The sequence below is a fragment of the Eptatretus burgeri genome, chromosome 1, assembly GCF_056783735.1.
Source record: "Eptatretus burgeri isolate ZD-2024b chromosome 1, Ebu_testis_v1, whole genome shotgun sequence".
Lineage (NCBI taxonomy): Eukaryota > Metazoa > Chordata > Myxini > Myxiniformes > Myxinidae > Eptatretus > Eptatretus burgeri.
This window is the reverse complement of record NC_140961.1, coordinates 139,711,067-139,731,282: the sequence shown is the minus strand read 5'-3', so window position 1 is coordinate 139,731,282 and position 20,216 is coordinate 139,711,067. Positions and strand designations below refer to the sequence as shown.

General features: G+C 36.8%; 1 protein-coding gene across 4 annotated transcripts in view; it reads right to left on the bottom strand.

Annotated features, from left to right (window-relative positions):
- NNT (nicotinamide nucleotide transhydrogenase) overlaps window positions 1-20,216 on the bottom strand; it is a 149,555-nt gene that overhangs the window by 62,904 nt on the left and 66,435 nt on the right. For all 4 annotated transcript variants that reach the window (XM_085845195.1, XM_085845186.1, XM_085845213.1 and 1 more), the window contains 2 exons: window positions 18,056-18,144; window positions 14,911-15,098 (listed from right to left, as the gene is read on the bottom strand). In XM_085845195.1, coding sequence (XP_085701321.1) covers window positions 14,911-15,098; window positions 18,056-18,144 — 277 coding nt within the window. The remainder of the gene's footprint in view (window positions 1-14,910; window positions 15,099-18,055; window positions 18,145-20,216) is intronic.

Here is a 20,216-nt window from a genome sequence, read left to right as displayed (position 1 = left end):
ATGAAAATATTGTATTTGTTTTTTTCCATCATTATAAGCACCATCAATCAAATCACAGTGAATTAACACCGAATTTATTCCTGAGGATATTTGAATGACATTATCACTGTAAAACGTCCCATTAGTTTCAATCTTTTTTGAGGAGAAACCCAATAACTCTCTAAATGAATTATCAATTGTGAAATCAACCTTGTAGTTATTTTTAACTTTAATCGTTGATTTTGAAGTATGTTTTTGAATGTTTATAACAATATTTTTTGGTTCATCACCCTGTTCTTTCATAAGACGAGCAATTTCGGAAGATATTTGAGAAATCTCGTATGCTCCGGGTGAGACTGTTATCGTTTTGTATCCACTTCCCGGATTATAACTAAACTTGTCATTTTTCTCGGTTATATTAAATAAGGTAGTATAAGTTTCCATGGACAATAAAGATGCCTCATATTCTTTTGTTGTGTCAAGTTGTAGTGGGTATGGGAATGAAGATGTGTGGTCGCTTGTTGTGAAATTAAAACTCAGGATTGTGCTTCTCATCTTATTTAATATGAGATAAAATGTCTTTATATTGAGATTTATTAATTATTTTCATGTTCATCAACTGGTCTAAAATGGCTGATGCTTCATTAAAACAATTGTTATTTCCAGCCTTCTTACTGCCTAACAACAATAACAGTCTATTAACTAATTGCGATGGGTCATTTGGAAGAAAACTAATACCTGAACCAAGGATACTTAAAGCCTGAATAATGTGTTTCTCCTTCTCATTCTTCCTACTTTTACCAGAAAGAATAACCTTATAATTTAGAGTGTTCAGCAAATCAATATATACTCTATCATCATTATTTTCCATATCCAATGGTTTATCAATATACTTTGATTCATCCCTCACAGTTGAACCTTGTCTTCCATCTTTTGTGAGAAGAAACATTAATCTCGGAGTTAGTTTAACAGGGGTTGAGCAGAACTTAAGAACCTTAATTCATCATTAAATATCAATACCTTTTCTTGAACAAGATGAAATATTGCTGGTTGTTCTGTTGGAATGAGTCCTGCTTTGGTTTTTGAATCCGCTGAATATTCATTGTTTTGAATAGCATTCACAATATAATCAGGGGGTTGATTAATCTCTTCCAGTTGTTGAAATAAACCTTCATCATCATATTCTAATTCTCCTGAATGCTCTAATTCTTCCTCCGTCATTTGACTGAAATCTTTTAACATTTGAAGCTTTCTGGGAGTATATTCTACTGTGGGAACTGTGGAAACATCTTTCATTTTTTCTTGGGAAGTTTTTAAAAGTGGTTTAAAAAATTTCTCTTGTTTTCTTTCAAATGCTTCTTCGCCCGTTAGTTTCTGTCTGCGTTTCTTCTTTATGTCTTCCTGTTGTTTTACAACTTTTGAAACCAACTCTTGATGTTCCTTAAATCTTCTTGCTCTTTCTTTTGTATCCATTTATTTATTGTAAAATATCATTTAATGAATTGTAAAGATTAACAGGGAAATTTTCCTTTTCTTCATCATTCAAGTAGATGTGTTCAAATAAATCCTTTTCTTTAAATATTTCATCAAATTCTTTATTAACATTAATGCGAGTTGTAATTTCTTCTTCACTAATACTTGCATCTCTGCTTTTCATACGTTTGCGTTGAGTTTCTTCATCAACATCAAAACCGAATGATAAAATCTTCACTCCGCTCAGATATTTAATAATTTGTCTCGTTCCTTCTGGATTAGTTTCTAATATCCCAACACCACCAGATTTTAGTTTCCTTAACTCACTCTTACAATGTGAATATTTTGTTGTACCAAGAGAAACCTCCTCAAATATTTGTCCTTCATTCCTCAATCGCATATGTTCCTCCACTGAAATATAGTGATAATCTTCACCTTTTATTTCTCCAGGTCTTATTGCTCTAGTTGTTGTTGATACAATGCGTATCACGGGGTGTTTTTTAAGTAAATTTACAATATTCTCATTTGTACTACACAAGAACCTTGATTTATGAAAGTTTTTTCCAGAAGCAGATTTACCCACAAGATTTATAATAATAGTTGTCATTTATATATGTAATTGTTTATAAAACAAAAAATATATCCCTTAATATCTCATCTTGTTTCACAGCAATATATTTATATTTTTCAGTCGTGTGCTTCATATAATCCTCAAATTTCTTTTTACTACATAATGTAGAACAATTATCTCTCCAAAAATTATTGATATCTATTGAATTTAACTTGAATAAAATAAAAGTATTAGCATTGTTTCTGATGGAACGACGAGGAAGTTGAAAGTACGATTGACTAAGATAAATACAATTACAAGAAGAATGTCTCCCTCTTGTGTAGTAGCTGTCCATTACCGTTTGGTTTCTCTCATTAACACAATCATCAAAGATAACGAGGTTCTTTTTGATTTATCCAAATCTTGGGGAGACGGTATATCATCCGTATTATCACTAAGAATACAAGTTATAGGATTTGATTTCTTTTTACATCTCTGTGTATCACAAAATAGTTGAATTATATCTTCAATGTTATAATCATTTAGGTTTTTTGACGTTTAAATAAACCGATTATATCTTCTTTTTGAAGACCAGCATTAAAACCTTGTGAGAGTAGTTGATACTCTGGTTGAAAACTCGACTTTGTGAAAATTATTAAATTATCATAATCTAAAAAGTTGGGAGTGAGGAGCATTTTTAAAAGTAAGCAGGTTTTTCCACATCCACTTGAACCAACTATGAGACATCTTAATGAATTTGGGAGATTTTTATGGTTGTTAAATTTTATCTTATTTTCCCAAATAGGTAAAAAATCATTCATTTATATATTTGAAAAACAGGTTATTTAATTTATTATTGGCTTTTTTAGAAACTCTATATTTTATCCTAAGTTCAGGTTTAATTTCAAGATAATCCATTATTTTATTTATACAATATCTTGTGTTGATATTTCCCTGAAAATTACATCCATGAATAATATACAACAACAATCCTTTGAACATTTCTCTTATACGTTCAGTTTCTTCCCTTGTAAGGAAAGGTGTGTTATCACCCTCATATTTTACATTCATTTCTCTAATCAATCTTGTAAAGTAATTCATTTTTGGTGTAAATCTAAAAGAATTATTTTCCTTTTTATATTTTTTATTATCATTAATTAGAAGATAATCACAGAATATACATTGTTTATAGGCTTTTGACTCTGTGTTTAATCCCGTCTTTCACACGCAGGACAATTCTCAAATTTGTCATATGGAGAATCAGGAAAGTCTAGCATATTTATAAAGTAAAACTTTACTTAAACTGAAATTCATCTATACTTTCAGTTGTATATTACCATCGATATCGATATACTTTTTTCATTATCAGATTCAACGACAACATTTTTTATATTAAAGGTAATTTTAAAATTATCGTTAACTACTATTGAACGAAATGTCATTTCACCTGATATATTAACATCCTTTATTTCATCAGGATTTACATCTTTAGGGTTGTTGAAAAAATACAAATTTCTCCTTGCATATTACAGATGGTCTTATCTTTTCTTTCTAAAGCTTCATCCATAAGGTTTTTGTTCTTTGATACTTTTTCTTGTTTCATTGCTTTTTCTAGTTTTGAATATATTACTAGAAGGAGAGGAGAAACTTTTGTTAGAGATACTTTAATTGATGTTCTACCAGGTATACTAAAAGCCCTTCCACTGAAGGAAATTGAAGAACTCATATTATTTACCATAATAGTTTTTATCCAATAGTTGTTATATTTATCTTTGTTCAATTTTACATCCTTGACATATTTCTCAGTATCTTTAACAGATGAAGAGATTGATTGAAACTTGTCTTTTGTGTCTTGAAACATTGTATTTATTAAGTGAAAAAGTTGGAGGATAAAATGTTTTTAAGCACAGATTCACCTATAAATTAAACGAAATTTTCATCAAGAAAATTTTAGTTTAAGCAAAGTTTTATTCTATAAATATGGTGAATACAACGTACTGCGATGTTTGTAATCACGAATATAAACATTAGAGAAAACACCTCCAAACCAACAAACACACATTTAATCTATTTCATCAAATATCTCCTCTTGAGTTGGAAAGAAAACATTGTGATATCTGTTCAAAGGATGTTTTGAAGAGTAGTTATAATAAACATCTTCAATCACAAAAACACAAGAAAAATGAGTTTAAAGTAAAGGGAGACTATTATATTGAAAACACTGATGGGGCATTTAAAGGGCATATAAAAATAAGGATTTTTCAATTTGGAGAACCCGGTCCATCATCAATAGCTGAATCAATTGAAATAGTGAAACCCGATGTTGAAAAATTTATTAAAAAGACATTAAAAGAAATGAAAACTTTAAAGTTTTATATGGGAGTGAAAATGAATATGAAAAGACAAGATGAAGAACATACTCCTTATATGAGAACAGGTCTTCATTTTATAACATCATTTCAAGATTTTTTGAATAGTGGGGTTTATGAAGAACTATCAAGACAAGAGGAGGATGTTGATAATACAGTGGTAGGAAGTGGATTCAATATTAAAAAAATCATCTTTTTAGATATACACATTCTAAAAATCAAACCCTCTTAAAGCTTCTTCTTACATTGAATTACCAAAAGAAATAAAACTAAAGAAGGCAGTTGTTAATATTAAGAACAATGATAATAAATGTTTTCTCTGGTCTGTTCTTGCTCACTTTCATCCACCAAAATGTAATTCAGAAAGAGTAAAACAATATATGAAATATGAGAATACCTTAGACATTAAAGATTTTAAATTCCCAATGCCACTAACAGATATTCCTAAATTTGAGAAAAAGAATAATCTTTCTATTAATGTATATGGATTAACGGATACAAACAAAGTTCAAATATTAAAAATTTCAAACAACTATAAAAAATGAAGAAACACACATTGACCTTTTATATTTTAGTGTTGGAAAGAATTCACATTACACATACATCAATAATTTATCAAGATTAATCTCTTCTCAGGTATTCAGAACAGCAAACAAAATATATCCTTGTAAGCGATGTCTTAATTCATTTCATACAAAAGAACGATTAGAACAACATTCAAAATATTGTAGTAATCATAAATCAGCTGTAATTACAATGCCTAAACCTGGTGAAAAGATTTCTTTTGAAGATTATAATAAATCTATCATGCACCCATTTGTGATATACGCTGATTTTGAATGTATCCTTAAAAAGATAAATACTGCTTCTCCTAATCCAAAAGAACCATATACAAATAAATATCAAAAACATATTCCTTGTGGTTTCTGTTATTATATCAAATCATCTGTTGGAGAAAAGTATAACAAACTTGAACATTATCGTGGAAAAAATGCTTCACAAGAGTTTGTAAAACGATTAGAAAAGGATTGTATAAGACTCACTAAATTAATGAAAGAAACAAATGAACCGATGAAATTAACCAAAGAAGAAAAATTAGAATTTAGAATGAACAATATCTGTCATATTTGTGAGGGGGAAATTAAGGAGTCTAAAGTTAGAGACCATTGTCATCTTACTGGTAAATATAGAGGTCCCGCTCATTCCTGTTGTAATCTTAATTATAAATTACCTTCTTTTATTCCAGTCTTTCTTCACAACAGCGCCAACTATGATACACATCTATTTATAAATGAACTTTCAAAAACACCAGGGAATATTTCTGCCATAACAAACACAAGTCAAAAGTATATTTCATTTTCAAAAATGATATTCACAAAACCTTTAACTCGTATTAGGTTTCTAGATTCTTACAAGTTTATGGGAACACCACTAGCCTACCTCGCATCAAATCTAAGCTCCACGGACTCTTTTCCAAATCTTAATTCATTCTTTCCAAAAGAGGAAATTCTCACTAAAGAGGAAATTCATATTAAAGAGAGAATTCAAAGTAAAGAGGAAACTCTAATTAATGAAGAAATTCTAACTGAAGATGAAATTCTAATTATAAAGAAAATTCGAACTAAAGAGGAAATTCAGATTAAAGATGAAATTCTGATTAAAGAAGGAATTCTTACGAGAGAGGAAATTCAAACAAGGAATGAAATTCATAGTAAAGAGAAAATTCTTACAAGTAAGGGAATTTATCCTTATGATTATATGGATTCATTTATGAGATTTAAAGAAACACAACTTCCTTCAAAAGAAAGTTTCTATAATAACCTTTATGAAGAAGAGATAAGTGATAAGGAATATAAACACGCACAAGAAATATGGAAAATATTTAAGATAAAGAACCTTGGAGAATATCATGATTTATATCTAAAAACAGATGTTTTATTGTTAGCTGATGTGTTTGAGGCTTTTAGAACACTCTGTCATAATAAAAATTGTTATGGATTAGACCCTGCCCACTATTTCACAGCTCCTGGTTTAGCTTGGAGTGCAATGTTGAAAATGACAAAACAAGATATAGATTTAATCAGTGATGTTGATATGCTTTTGATGATTGAGAAGTCCAAGAGAGGTGGAATATCACAAGTATGTTCAAAAAGATATGCGAAAGCAAATAATAAATATCTCCCAAATTATGATAGTGAAAAAGATAGTAATTATTTGATGTATTTTGATGCTAATAATTTGTATGGATGGGCAATGTCTCAATCTCTACCTTATGGTAAATTAGAGTGGGTGGAAGAAAAGGATTATGAAAAGGCTTTGATGAATATTGTTATTTCTTCTCAAGAGGAATTGAATGACGAAGAAGAAGGTTATTATTTTGAAGTTGATTTGAGGTACCCGAGTGTTCTTCATAATAAGCATAAAGACCTTCCTTTTGCATGTGAGAAAGAAACCCCAAAGAAAGAATGGTTCAGTGATTATCATAAAAGTTTTAATATTAAAGGCAAATCAACAGAAAAGTTATTAACAACATTCTATGATAAAGAGGGATGTGTTTTACATCAGAGAAGCTTAAAACAGTTTTTGAGAGAAGGATTGAGAGTAGCTAAAATTCATAGAGTTTTAAAATTTAAACAAAGTCCTTGGGTGAAAAAGTATATTCAATTCAATACAGATATGAGAGCAAATACAAAAGTAAAATTTGAAGGGGACTTTTATAAATTAATGAATAATGCTGTATTTGGAAAGACTATGGAAAATGTTAGAAACAGGCAAAACATTAGATTCGCAACATCTTGGAAAGAAGCTTCGAGATTGATAAATAAACCAAGTTTTGAGAGAGAAGAGGTTTTTTCAGAGAACTTTTCTGCTATTCATATGAAAAAGGAAAGTATTGTAATGGATAAACCAATTTATATTGGAACAGCAGTTCTTGATTTATCAAAGATATTGATGTATGATTATTTGTATAATGACTTAAAGAAAGAGTATGGTGAAAATGTTTCATTGTTGTATATGGACACTGATAGTTTTATCCTAGATATAAAAACTGATGATGTTTATGAAGATATGAAGAAAAATATTGGAGTATATGATACAAGTAATTTCAGCAAGAAGAGTGAGTTATTTTCCAAAAAGAATGAAAAGGTTATTGGTAAGTTTAAGGATGAGTTGGGTGGAAAAGTAATGAGTGAGTTTATTGGATTGAGAGCAAAGGCATATGCTTATAAGTATGGTGAACAGATTGATAAGAGGTTAAAGGGAATAAAGAAATATGTAATAAAGAAATCAATAACTTTTAGAAATTATTATAATTGTTTGATGAATAAGAAAGAAGAATACAGGAAAATGAATACAATAAGAAGTTATAAACATAACATATATATATATAGTGAAGAAGTAAATAAAAAGGCATTAGGAGCCTTTGATGATAAGAGATTTATTTTAGATAATGGAATAGATTGTGTTCCATATGGATATTGTATGATAGAGTGTATAAAATAGATTATGTTTTAACGATGGGAAGATGGGTTAGGGTTTTTAAGGGCTACACTTGTGGTTTTTTCACAATATATAAATGGTTAAACCAAGTATTAATCAAACTAAAGAGTGGAGAAAATCTCAGTCTTGGTATATAAATGGAAAACATAATGAATGTGAAAAATATCAAATAAGTCTTATTGAAAAAATAACTAAAACAAAGGTAAATAAAACAAATAAGCGAATTAATTTAAAAACTAGTAAGTTAGAGGATGTAAAGAAAAAAATGAATATCCTTGAATGGACTGAAAACTTTGATGGTTATCAATTGAACAATGAAAAAACAATTTACTATAATCTCAAAATGATATGTGGCTCAGGAGGTGGCCAGATGAGAGCATTAAGAGAAGTTTATCATTTCGTAATGGCACAAAAGGGGTATCTTAAAAAACATAAAGATTCAAATGTTTTGTTTGTCAATATTTTAGATGGGGATTATTGTGCAAAGAAAATTAAACTATTGAAGGAATTTGAGAATGAACAAATCTTTATAGGTTCAATGAGTGAGCTGTTCAACCCCCAGGTGTTCAATTCAATGAGGTTCAACCTCCAGGTTAAAAGGGGAAACAAATAAATATACCTTGGGATAAAAAGGGGGTTTATTTTTAGGGGAAAAAAAGGGAATCGCTGAAAATCCCCCATTCATTTACATGGGGAAAAGTGAGCCAGAATCAGTATTCTTACCCTACTCAAGTACATAATTCAATTGAAATAAAATCAAGATTTTACAGGTTGTAGAAAAGAAAAAGAAAAAACCCCAGAAATTTATCACCGTTGATGAACCATATTTTTCAACATCTTATTTGACACTTTAAATTGCTCTTCGTGCCTGTTGTTTGTGTCCTTTGTAGTGTCCCAAAAAACAGAAAGTTTCCTGTTGAGAATGATTTTCAATTTTGTTTAACTGCAAGACTAAAAAAAAAAATTAAAAAAATCACTTTACTACTCTGTACACATGCATGCTCGGGACGAGATTAAATACAATTTGCCATTTCACAGCCAAAGTAATGTTAAACTGGAGGTTCGTGTTCGGATTCATGTTGCGAATAGCGTTCTTGTGTTCAAAATATAACATTCGATTGAAATCAAGTTGTTCCTCAATCACAGACTGACATCTGTGGACAGATAGGGAGACAAAGTGAACCAACTGCTTCACCCCGCTTTTCGCTACACAGAGTAGAAGCCTTCCACAGTACTCAGAAAAATGTGTTCCGAGTTAGCGTAATCACTCGCGCCAATAATCTTGGAAGTATGCAGAGAAAGGCGAAGAAATACAGTGGGGAGAACAAGTATTTGATACACTGCCGATTTTGCAGGTTTTCCCACTTACAAAGCACATTGAGGTCTGTAATTTTTATCATAAGTACACTTCAACCGTGAAAGACGGAATCTAAAACAAAAATCCTGAAAATCACATTGTATGATTTTTAAATAATTAATTTGCATTTTATTGCATGAAATAAGTATTTGATACATCAGAAAAACAGAACTTAATATTTGGTACAGAAACCTTTGTTTGCAATTACAGAGATCAGACGTTTCCTATGGTGCTTTACCAGGTTTGCACAGACTGCAGCAGGGATTTTGGCCCACTCCTCCATACAGATCTTCTCCAGATCCTTCAGTTTTCGGGGCTGTTGCTGGGCAACACAGACTTTCAGCTCCCTCCAAAGATTTTCTATTGGGTTCAGGTCTGGAGACTGGCTAGGCCACTCCAGGACTTTGAGATGCTTCTTACGGAGCCACTCCTTAGTTGCCCTGGCTGTGTGTTTTGGGTCGTTGTCATGTTGGAAGACCCAGCCACGCCCCATCTTCAATGCTCTTGTTGACGGAAGGAGGTTGTTGGCCAAGATCTCACGATACATGGCCCCATCCATCCTCACCTCAATACGGTGCAGTCGTCCAGTCCCCTTGGCAGAAAAGCATCCCCAAAGAATGACGTTTCCACCTCTATGCTTCACGGTTGGGATGGTGTTCTTGGGGTTGTACTCATCCTTCTTCTTCCTCCAAACACGGCGAGCGGAGTTTAAACCAAAAAGCTCTATTATGGTCTCATCAGACTACATGACCTTCTCCCATTCCTCCTCTGGATCATCCAGATGGTCATTGGCAAACTTCAGACGGGCCTGGACATGCGCTGAGGGACCTTGCGTGCGCTGCAGGATTTTAATCCATGACGGCGTAGTGTGCTACTTATGGTTTTCTTTGATACTGTGGTCCCAGCTCTCTTCAGGTCATTGACCAGGTCCTGCCGTGTAGTTCTGGGCTGATCCCTCACCTTTCTCATGACCATTGAGGCTCCACGAGGTGAGATCTTGCATGGAGCCCCAGACCGAGGGAGATTGACTGTTATCTTGAACTTCTTCCATTTTTTAATAATTGTGTCAACAGTTGTTGCCTTCTCACCAAGCTGCTTGCCTATTGTCCTGTAGCCCATCCCAGCCTTGTGCAAGTCTACAATTTTGTCCCTGATGTCCTTAGACAGCTCTCTGGTCTTGCCCATTGTGGAGGTTGGAGTCTGATTGATTGAGTGTGGACAGCTGTCTTTTATGCAGATAACGAGTTCAAACAGGTGCAGTTAATACAGGTAATGAGTGGCGAATGGGAGGGCTTCTTAAAGACAAAACTAACAGGTCTGTGAGAGCCAGAATTCTTACTGGTTGGTCGGTGATCAAATACTTATTTCATGCAATAAAATGCAAATTAATTATTTAAAAATCATACAATGTGATTTTCAGGATTTTTGTTTTAGATTCCGTCTTTCACAGTTAAAGTGTACCTCTGAGAAAAATTACAGACCTCTACGTGCCTTGTAAGTGGGAAAACCTGCAAAATCGGCAGTGTATCAAATACTTGTTCTCCCCACTGTACCTTGGCCCGTCAGAGCAGAAGCCTCTTTTGAAAGTTCACAACAAATCGAATTCACCAATAATAACAAAAAAAAACAAGAGGGGGAGCACTCGGTAGAGTGCAAAACCTCCGCCGCCAATACTGCTAGGTCACTCAAGTGAACCCGATATCCTATTCATTCAATTTGATGCCAACAGTGCTCACAGAGTTATAGTTTGCAACTTTCCCTTTTACATACTCAATTAATTCGTCATAACTAGATTCCTCGAGACAGAAATTGATTTTACGTGGGTATATCCACCTGAAGTTCCAAAATCAGCCGCAATGATAATTTTGGCATGTTTTTTGTTGGAAATCACTGATAACATGCAGAAATGCAAAAAAAAAAAATCTAAATTTTGTTGAAAAAAAGATGCAAAATTTTTTTTTTCTCAAACAATTTTTTTTTGGAGGGGGGGTTGAAAATCACTGAAAAATAAAAGAAATGCAAAAAAAAAAAATTCAAATATTTTTTCAAAATGGCCGCCATTGCGGCCATATTGGATTTTGGACCAAGTCCAAAATCTAATGGCATGATCCTTGGACCATACCTAATCCCCCCACCAAGTTTCGTCGAAATCCGTCAAGGAGTTTTTTCCATAATACTGTTCACAAACAAACAAACAAACAAACAAACAAACAAACAGAAAGGGGTGAAAACAGTAACCTCCGATCTTCGATGGCGGAGGTTAAAAATTAGCTTCAAGCTGCTGAGTTCACTATTTGACATCCTGGTAAGAAGGCAAGTGTCACAGGATGTCACAGAAAACCGACCAGCAAAAGTCTACCCCTTCCTCCTCCACCTCCAAATTAACGAAAACCACTGAACAGTGTATAAAAGTGTGGCACGTCTTCAATAAAAGGTACGACTCTGGTAAAGTAAAGTATAAAAATAGCTCCGCAAAGCGGGCGTAACCCCTCAGCCCATGCATTGTAAAAGGAAGCAGTGATATCACGATGATGCAGTCAGTTAGAGCACGTTGGACGTCATATCGAAAATCAATCAGACTTCAAGATGGCTACCGTGGCGGCTAGTGAAAATCGCAGCGCGCCCATTTTCGAAAGGAACCTTCCTCTACTCAACCCCAACATACCCTGCAAAAATGGATTTAATCGGACAAGGCGTTCTCCTCGAAATTGACGGAAACCAAAAATTGACGGACGCCCGAACACCGAAGTATGAACTTTGACCTCTGTGACCTTGAAAAGTAGGTCAAATCAAAAACCTGGGTTATATATCATGTATCCTCATCAGATATACCTGTGATAAAAAAAAAATTGGTGATGATCCAGCCATTCGTTCAGGAGAAATAGCCATTTCTAGGTTTTTCAGTTTTGGCCCCCTGGTGGCCTCGCCGAGAATCAAATTGCGCTCATTTTCGAAAGGAACCTTCCTCTACTCAACCCCAACATACCCTGCAAAAATGGATTTAATCGGAAAAGGCGTTCTCCTCGAAATCGACGGAAACCAATTTAAAGATGGCTGCCATGGAGGCCACATTGAAAATCGCAGCACGCCCATTTTTGAAAGGACCCTTCCTCTACTCAACCCCAACATACCTTGCAAAAATGGATTTAATCGGACAAGGCGTTCTCCTCGAAATCGACGGAAACCAAAAATTGACGGACGCTCGAACACCGAAGTATGAACTTTGACCTCTGTGACCTTGAAAAGTCGGTCAAATCAAAAACCTGGGTTATATATCATGTATCCTCATCAGATATACCTGTGATAAAAAAAAATTTGGTGATGATCCAGCCATTCATTCAGGAGAAATAGCCATTTCTAGGTTTTTCAGTTTTGGCCTCCTGGTGGCCTCGCCGAGAATCAAATTGCGCTCATTATCGAAAGGAACCTTCCCCTACCCAGCCCCAACACACACTGCAAAAATGGATTTAATCGGACAAGGCGTTCTCCTCAAAATCGACGGAAACCAATTTCAACATGGCTGCCATGGAGGCCACATTGAAAATCGCAGCACGCCCATTTTCGAAAGGAACCTTCCTCTACTCAACCCCAACATACCCTGCAAAAATGGATTTAATCGGAAAAGGCGTTCTCCTCGAAATCGACGGAAACCAATTTAAAGATGGCTGCCATGGAGGCCACATTGAAAATCGCAGCACGCCCATTTTCAAAAGGACCCTTCCTCTACTCAACCCCAACATACCCTGCAAAAATGGATTTAATCGGACAAGGCGTTCTCCACGAAATCTACGGAAACCAAAAATTGACGGACGCCCGAACATCGAAGTATGAACTTTGACCTCTGTGACCTTGAAAAGTAGGTCAAATCAAAAACCTGGGTTATATATCATGTATCCTCATCAGATATACCTGTGATAAAAAAAAAATTTGGTGATGATCCAGCCATTCGTTCAGGAGAAATTGCCATTTCTAGGTTTTTTTCAGTTTTGGCCCCCTGGTGGCCTCGCCGAGAATCAAATTGCGCTCATTATCGAAAGGAACCTTCCTCTACCCAGCCCCAACACACACTGCAAAAATGGATTTAATCGGACAAGGCGTTCTCCTCGAAATCGTCGGAAACCAAAAATTGACGGACGCCAAAACACCGAAGTATGAACTTTGACCTCTGTGACCTTGAAAAGTAGGTCAAATCAAAAACCTGGGTTATATATCATGTATCCTCATCAGATATACCTGTGATAAAAAAAAATTTGGTGATGATCCAGCCATTCGTTCAGGAGAAATAGCCATTTCTAGGTTTTTCAGTTTTGGCCCCCTGGTGGCCTCGCCGAGAATCAAATTGCGCTCATTTTCGAAAGGAACCTTCCTGTACTCAACCCCAACATACCCTGCAAAAATGGATTTAATCGGAAAAGGCGTTCTCCTCGAAATCGACGGAAACCAATTTAAAGATGGCTGCCATGGAGGCCACATTGAAAATCGCAGCACGCCCATTTTCGAAAGGACCCTTCCTCTACTCAACCCCAACATACCCTGCAAAAATGGATTTAATCGAACAAGGCGTTCTCCTCGAAATCGACAGAAACCAAAAATTGACGGACGCCCAAACACCGAAGGATGAACTTTGACCTCTGTGACCTTGAAAAGTAGGTCAAATCAAAAACCTGGGTTATATATCATGTATCCTCATCAGATATATCTGTGATAAAAAAAAAATTTGGTGATGATCCAGCCATTCGTTCAGGAGAAATAGCCATTTCTAGGTTTTTCAGTTTTGGCCCCCTGGTGGCCTCGCCGAGAATCAAATTGCGCTCATTATCGAAAGGAACCTTCCTCTACCCAGCCCCAACACACTCTGCAAAAATGGATTTAATCGGACAAGGCGTTCTCCTCAAAATCGACGGAAACCAATTTCAAGATGGCTGCCATGGAGGCCACATTGAAAATCTCAGCGTGCCCATTTTTGAAAGGAACCTTCCTCTACTCAACCCCAACACACCCTGCAAAAATGGATTTAATCGGACAAGGCGTTCTCCTCGAAATTGACGGAAACCATTTTCAAGATGGCTGCCATGGAGGCCACATTGAAAATCGCAGCGCGCCCATTTTTGAAAGGAACCTTCCTCCACTCAACCCCAACATACCCTGCAAAAATGGATTTAATCGGACAAGGTGTTCTCCTCGAAATCGACGGAAACCAATTTCAAGATGGCTGCCATGGAAGCCACATTGAAAATCACAGCGCGCCCATTTTCGAAAGGAACCTTCCTCTACTCAACCCCAACATACCCTGCCAAAATGGATTTAATCGGACAAGGCGTTCTCGAAATTGACGGAAACCAAAAGTTGACAGACGGACACCCGGACAACGCCTGTGACGACAATACCCCTTAACCCAATTCGGGCTGAGGGGTAAAAAGTATAAAAATATTGAGAGAGTAAACTGTTCATCCAGCTAAAGGACCAGTGGAACAAATAAAATACAAACTTCCCCTCTCTCCAACACCGCGCTCTCGAAAAATCCCACAACCATCCCAAGATTTCTCATCACATGTTCGAATAACTTATTTGACTCATTTCACAAACATTTGCTCAGCCAACGTGACTCATGCACATCATCCAAATTGAAATACAGTAAGTTCACCCCTGCCTTTCACCCTCAAATTCCCCTTCCCACATACCAGGGATGAGTGCGGTGCTGATCAAGATGTCAATTTCCTTGCACTGCTGCGCAAACAACTTCATCTCAGCGTCGATGAATTCCTTGGACATGACTTTGGCATATCCACCGCCACCCTCACCAGACTCCTTCATGGAGACCTCAAGTGGCTGAGCACCCAAAGACTTGAACTGCTCGAGGGCTGCTTCCCTGAGAACACAGGACAAAAATATCTCAACTTCCAAGAATAGTTAAATAGATGAAAGATAACCCCAACTATCCTTTGCAAGGTCAAAGGTGAAGCAATTGCACATACGGACAGTATTGAAGAGCTATTTATCACAATGGCAACAGCGTCCTCTCGTGTCATCACAAAATTTCAACATTTGAATGAAATTAAATAATTGTTTAACTTGATAAAAAATAACATTTCCCGCTAAAATAAATGTCAAGAACAGACTTTCGCAAACTCGCAAAATTATTTCTCGTCGGCCCAATTGATGGCAGAAATCCATAGCCGTCGACGTTTCTCCATCCGATCACCTTGGTGCGTCTTAACTTTTGGAATTCTGAAGAATTTTACACCATATTCCCCCAATCACGATCTCCACAACCATACACAGTATAGAATGCTGCCATTTTATGTTGTGTACGACGTTACTCTCCCAATACTGGTTTGTGTCAACCAACATGCCCCCCCCGATATGGTTACCAGGAAATGGGTCGGGCAAGTGACATATATGCAGTATGTATGTATGTATGTATGTATGTATGTATGTATGTATGTATGTATGTACACACACACACACACACTGTCGCCTCAACAGGTCTTCTAACACCAACCCATCGACAGCGGTGTGTTCATGTGCAGTAACTGAATTCCCCACAGGATAGGCTGATTTACGTGAGGAAACCAAGCGGGATTAGGCCCTCGTGCTGACCCGTCAGAGTTGTTAATTCCACTGGTCTTTTAAAAGCAATTGTTACCGATTTTAACCTTCCCAGGAATGTACCCGAAACTGTGCCAAAATGGTTTCCTCACATGCGAGGTTTGCAAAGGTGCTCTTCAGGAATAACAGGTTTATTTACAAAATGAGGTACAAAGCACAAAAACAGAGAATCCTGAAACAAAAGATAGACAGACACAATGCAAACAAATCCATAAATAAAATGCACACACAGAAAACCAAAAGCACTTAATACAGGAATAATAGAATCTGAATGGCCACAACCACACTGTCATGCATTCAAACACATAATGGCATGAACCATGTGAGGTCTTTATATGTATAGTATATCGAAACTATAAATGTCAGAGTGTGTGTGTGTGTGTGTGTGTGTGTGTGTGTGTGTGTGTGTGTGTGTGTGTGTGTGTGTGTGTGTGTGTGTGTGTGTGTGTGTGTGTGTGTGTGTGTGTGTGTGTTTTTACACGTCTTCTCCATAACTCCAAACCATGAAACCTAGCAAGCTGAAACATCGCATGCATACTGAGGGAATTCCAAGGGTGTGCATGAGTGAAAATTGGGTGTTTGGATTAATTAAAACACCCCTTTTAAAGATAATTAACAGCCATATTTAATTGTATCCTTCATCGGGCACATCCTCGGCCACCTCGCTCTTTGGGGTTTTAAGGTGTATCCCAGGTAACCTCGCTGGGGTCTGAAGCCACCATGTTTTTTGGCCTGCTCAACCATGTCTCGAGTTGGAACAGGCCGCAATGATTTCTACAGGATAGAGTTTTTTGGGGGTTTTTTTTTCCCCCACTTTCCTCATTCATGTTATCGAATGCCTGTTCATCATAACTATGAATCACTGGGAACATTGCAATGCTTATAAACGCCCGGAGACGCCAGCATTCATGGCTTTATTTCATTTCCCCGCATGCCTTAATGTCGAGAATCTTTTAAACTGAGCCGAATTAGAAAATTTAAGTTAAGGAACTGAACTTAGCAGCAGTTCCAACTGCTAAAAAAAAGTGCTCATTTGTCTAATTTGGACATAGCTTGATCTTTATCAACGGTTTCGGCGGATTGCTTGGAGCAACCTTCCTCTACTTAACCCCAATGAAAGGATGAAAGTGACAGATGGCTGGAAGGGATGGATAGAGGGAAACAATGGAAGGGATGGATGGGATGGAGGGATAGATGGAAGGGATGGGATGGAGGGATAGATGGAAGGGATGGGATGGAGGGATAGATGGAAGAGATGGGATGGAGGGAAGAGATGGATGGACAAAAACAGATGCTCCTCACCCGCCCACCCCCCCTCCCCCACCTTCCTCGCCCCTCTTCTGTCCTCCCTCTTTAACCCTCCACCCCTTTTATCGGTGTGTGTGTATGCGTGTATGCATCATCAGATACTGTGTGACTCCAAAGCATGAGTTGTGAAAGCGCCGGCACAGAGTCCGATACAGCCCTAAATGCACGATACAGGAGCGATAAGCGCCGCCTACCACACGGAACATTATCTCCCACTCTACCAAACACATTCTGGAGTCATTAATGGTTTGCGGTCTGGCGCAATGATGATAATTACTAGTAGTTGTTCTCCGACCTGAGATGAACGTCGTGACGTCACCGCCACAACACACGTACTGTCTGCGGCTCCCGGAAGAGCTATCTCACAGCGCTAATTGCCCAGGTGTAATTTCAGATGCTGTCACAAGTGCATGGGGAAATGCAGTTACCGACCGGTTTCACCCTCATTATGGCATCACCAGGGCAACATAGCAAGCGTCATCTGGGCAACATTTTTTAGGTTTAAATAAAGACCAGCTTTTCACTTTCCTTCTTCATGGTCTGCAAAAGTTTCATTAAACCCTCTTTACTTTCCACCGAGTAGAATCATCCACAAATTTTTATAAAGAAAAATAAAACAACACTGAGCATATAACTACACATCTTCATGTTCCCAGTATCACCAGTGCATCCAGCCTAGCTGGAGGAATTGCAAAGGTATAAACATATTTGTACATTTCTTCTCTCAGTATAAACAAAACCAGACATTCAAAACTAGGACAGTTGTGGATCAGAAAACACGTTTCCGTCACCAACGAACTTCGAGTAACTCTGAGCAAGCATGTAGTTTTAACTGAAAGGGAAGTTCATTTCAACTTCTATAGTCCAAAACAAACATTTTCTGAATTATTGCTCCCCTGTCCTAATCACCTTGTATCAAAGCCTCGTACAATAGCACCCATTGCTTTTGCTGCTCCTGCAGCCGCCAGTCCCGCCACACCTCCTCCAATAATCAATACCTGAGGTAAGGAAAGGGCCACATGGTCAAGCCAGGACAATGTCAAGCATATTCTGTCTTTCTAAACGAGGTAAAAACAGTCATTCCAGGGTTGAGAGTTGCTGCTGTAATGGGAGTGCCAATAAACAGGCCACACATCTTGCTGTGGGTTTGCTGTCCATATGCACATCTTCTGATGAGGGGCCTGCAGGATAGCCATGCATCCGAGCTGCCTTTCCTGGGTTTGAATTTCAACACAGCTATAAACTGTCATCCTGGTCCTTTGTTTGTTGGGCAACAAATCAATGTGTGTGCCATACCTCGGATGGATGTTAAGCTTGGCATCGCATCTGCAGCATTACTTGGTGGAATGTAAAGATCCCATTGTGTCCTTTGCAAAGAGTATGCGAGTTACTGCCAGGACCCAAAACAAATTACAAATTCCTGCCCTAACATACACAGGGCATTGCATTAGCAACACAACCACACTCCCAGCAATGGTCCAACCAGCAGCCAAAGGCTGCATACAAAAGGAATGAATATTTCAAAGACAATATCTTACTATAATTTTTTAGCTTACAATTTTCACGACTCAAAATAATTGTACATCAGGAAAAAAATTTCAGTGCAAAATATCCAGTTTCCATGTGGGTGTGCAGGTCTGATGTAAATGACTGATAACAGTTCTTTTCTCTCATGGGCCACATAAATACTGATAATTAACTCTCCCATTATAATAATTCATGGGAAGTGGGATACTCTCAGTGTATGAGGCTGAATGTCGATGTGTACTGCACAGATTGCCAAGAAGACAACAAATTGTATAAAATAATAATAATAATAATAACTAGAACTGCCACTTTATAACTGCTGGCAGTGAGCACTGAGTACCAAGACGGCCGGCTTTGATACAACATGAGATTGACGAGTTACGGACCGAGTAAGTAACACGCCACGTTCAATGTATTTTTTACGTACGCAGTTAGCCATTTTTCCTGATTACATCGTCGGTATCAATTGAATTGGTGTTTAAATAACCTGAACACAAAGTAATAAATGTGGACACCATGGGTGCAGAGGGTAAAGCACGATTCCCCTGAGTCTAATGAGGCCCCGCACGTTTCTCTACGACGCAGGATTCACAAGTTATGGACCGAGGAACAGGCCACGTATTTATTATGTACACAGGTATTTATTTATATTATTTATTATAATTTATAATAGACGTAAACAAAGGCCATGTATTTATTATAATTTATTATTATGTTCCATCTATTTATTATGTACACAGGTGACCATTTTTCCAGAGGCCATCATCGGTAACAATTGAATTGCTATTCCTGTACCCTCAAATGCATGCAGGCGCAGCCAAGTGAGCCTTATGCAAAAAAAAAAAAAACAATTCTGAAAGTTCTCAGATTAAAATAATTAAATAATTATGCCTTCCAGACCTTGTGGTCGATCAGGTTGAAATTTAAGACATGTATTCCCCATGTCTACTCGATCATAACTGTGAAGTTTGATGTTGACTGATGAAGCAGTTCCAGAGAAAACATTATTTAATATTTTATTTCAATTCAATATGGCTACCAAACCATGTGGCCGATCGGGATGAAATATAAAATGTACATTCCCCATGTCTGCTAGATCATTATCGTGAAGTTACACATTGATTGATGCAGCGGTTCCAGCATAAGCATTATTTAACATTTTTCCTACAATCCAATATGGCTGCCAAACCATGTGGCCAAGATCAGAAAGAGTAGGGAACTTTTTGTTCACCATCGATAGGCACAAAAAGAAGTCAAATTATTGATGCATTATTATTGCATCCTTTTTATTCGCATTATTGATGCAAAATTTCACTCCTGAAGTCCCTGCCGGCTCGGAGACAGCTTGGAAACTTGGAGAACAGTTGAGAGTGCAGGAAGAAAGAAAAATAATAAGAATTTTCCAAATGGTGGTTTTGTACTTTGAGGGGCCTAAGAAACTCTGTGGTACCATTAAAAATAGGAGGCAGAGGCATGAAATGTGGAAACAAACGAAACAACGGCAATAAGCTTTCTGATATACTATAGGAGGAGGCTTAATTAT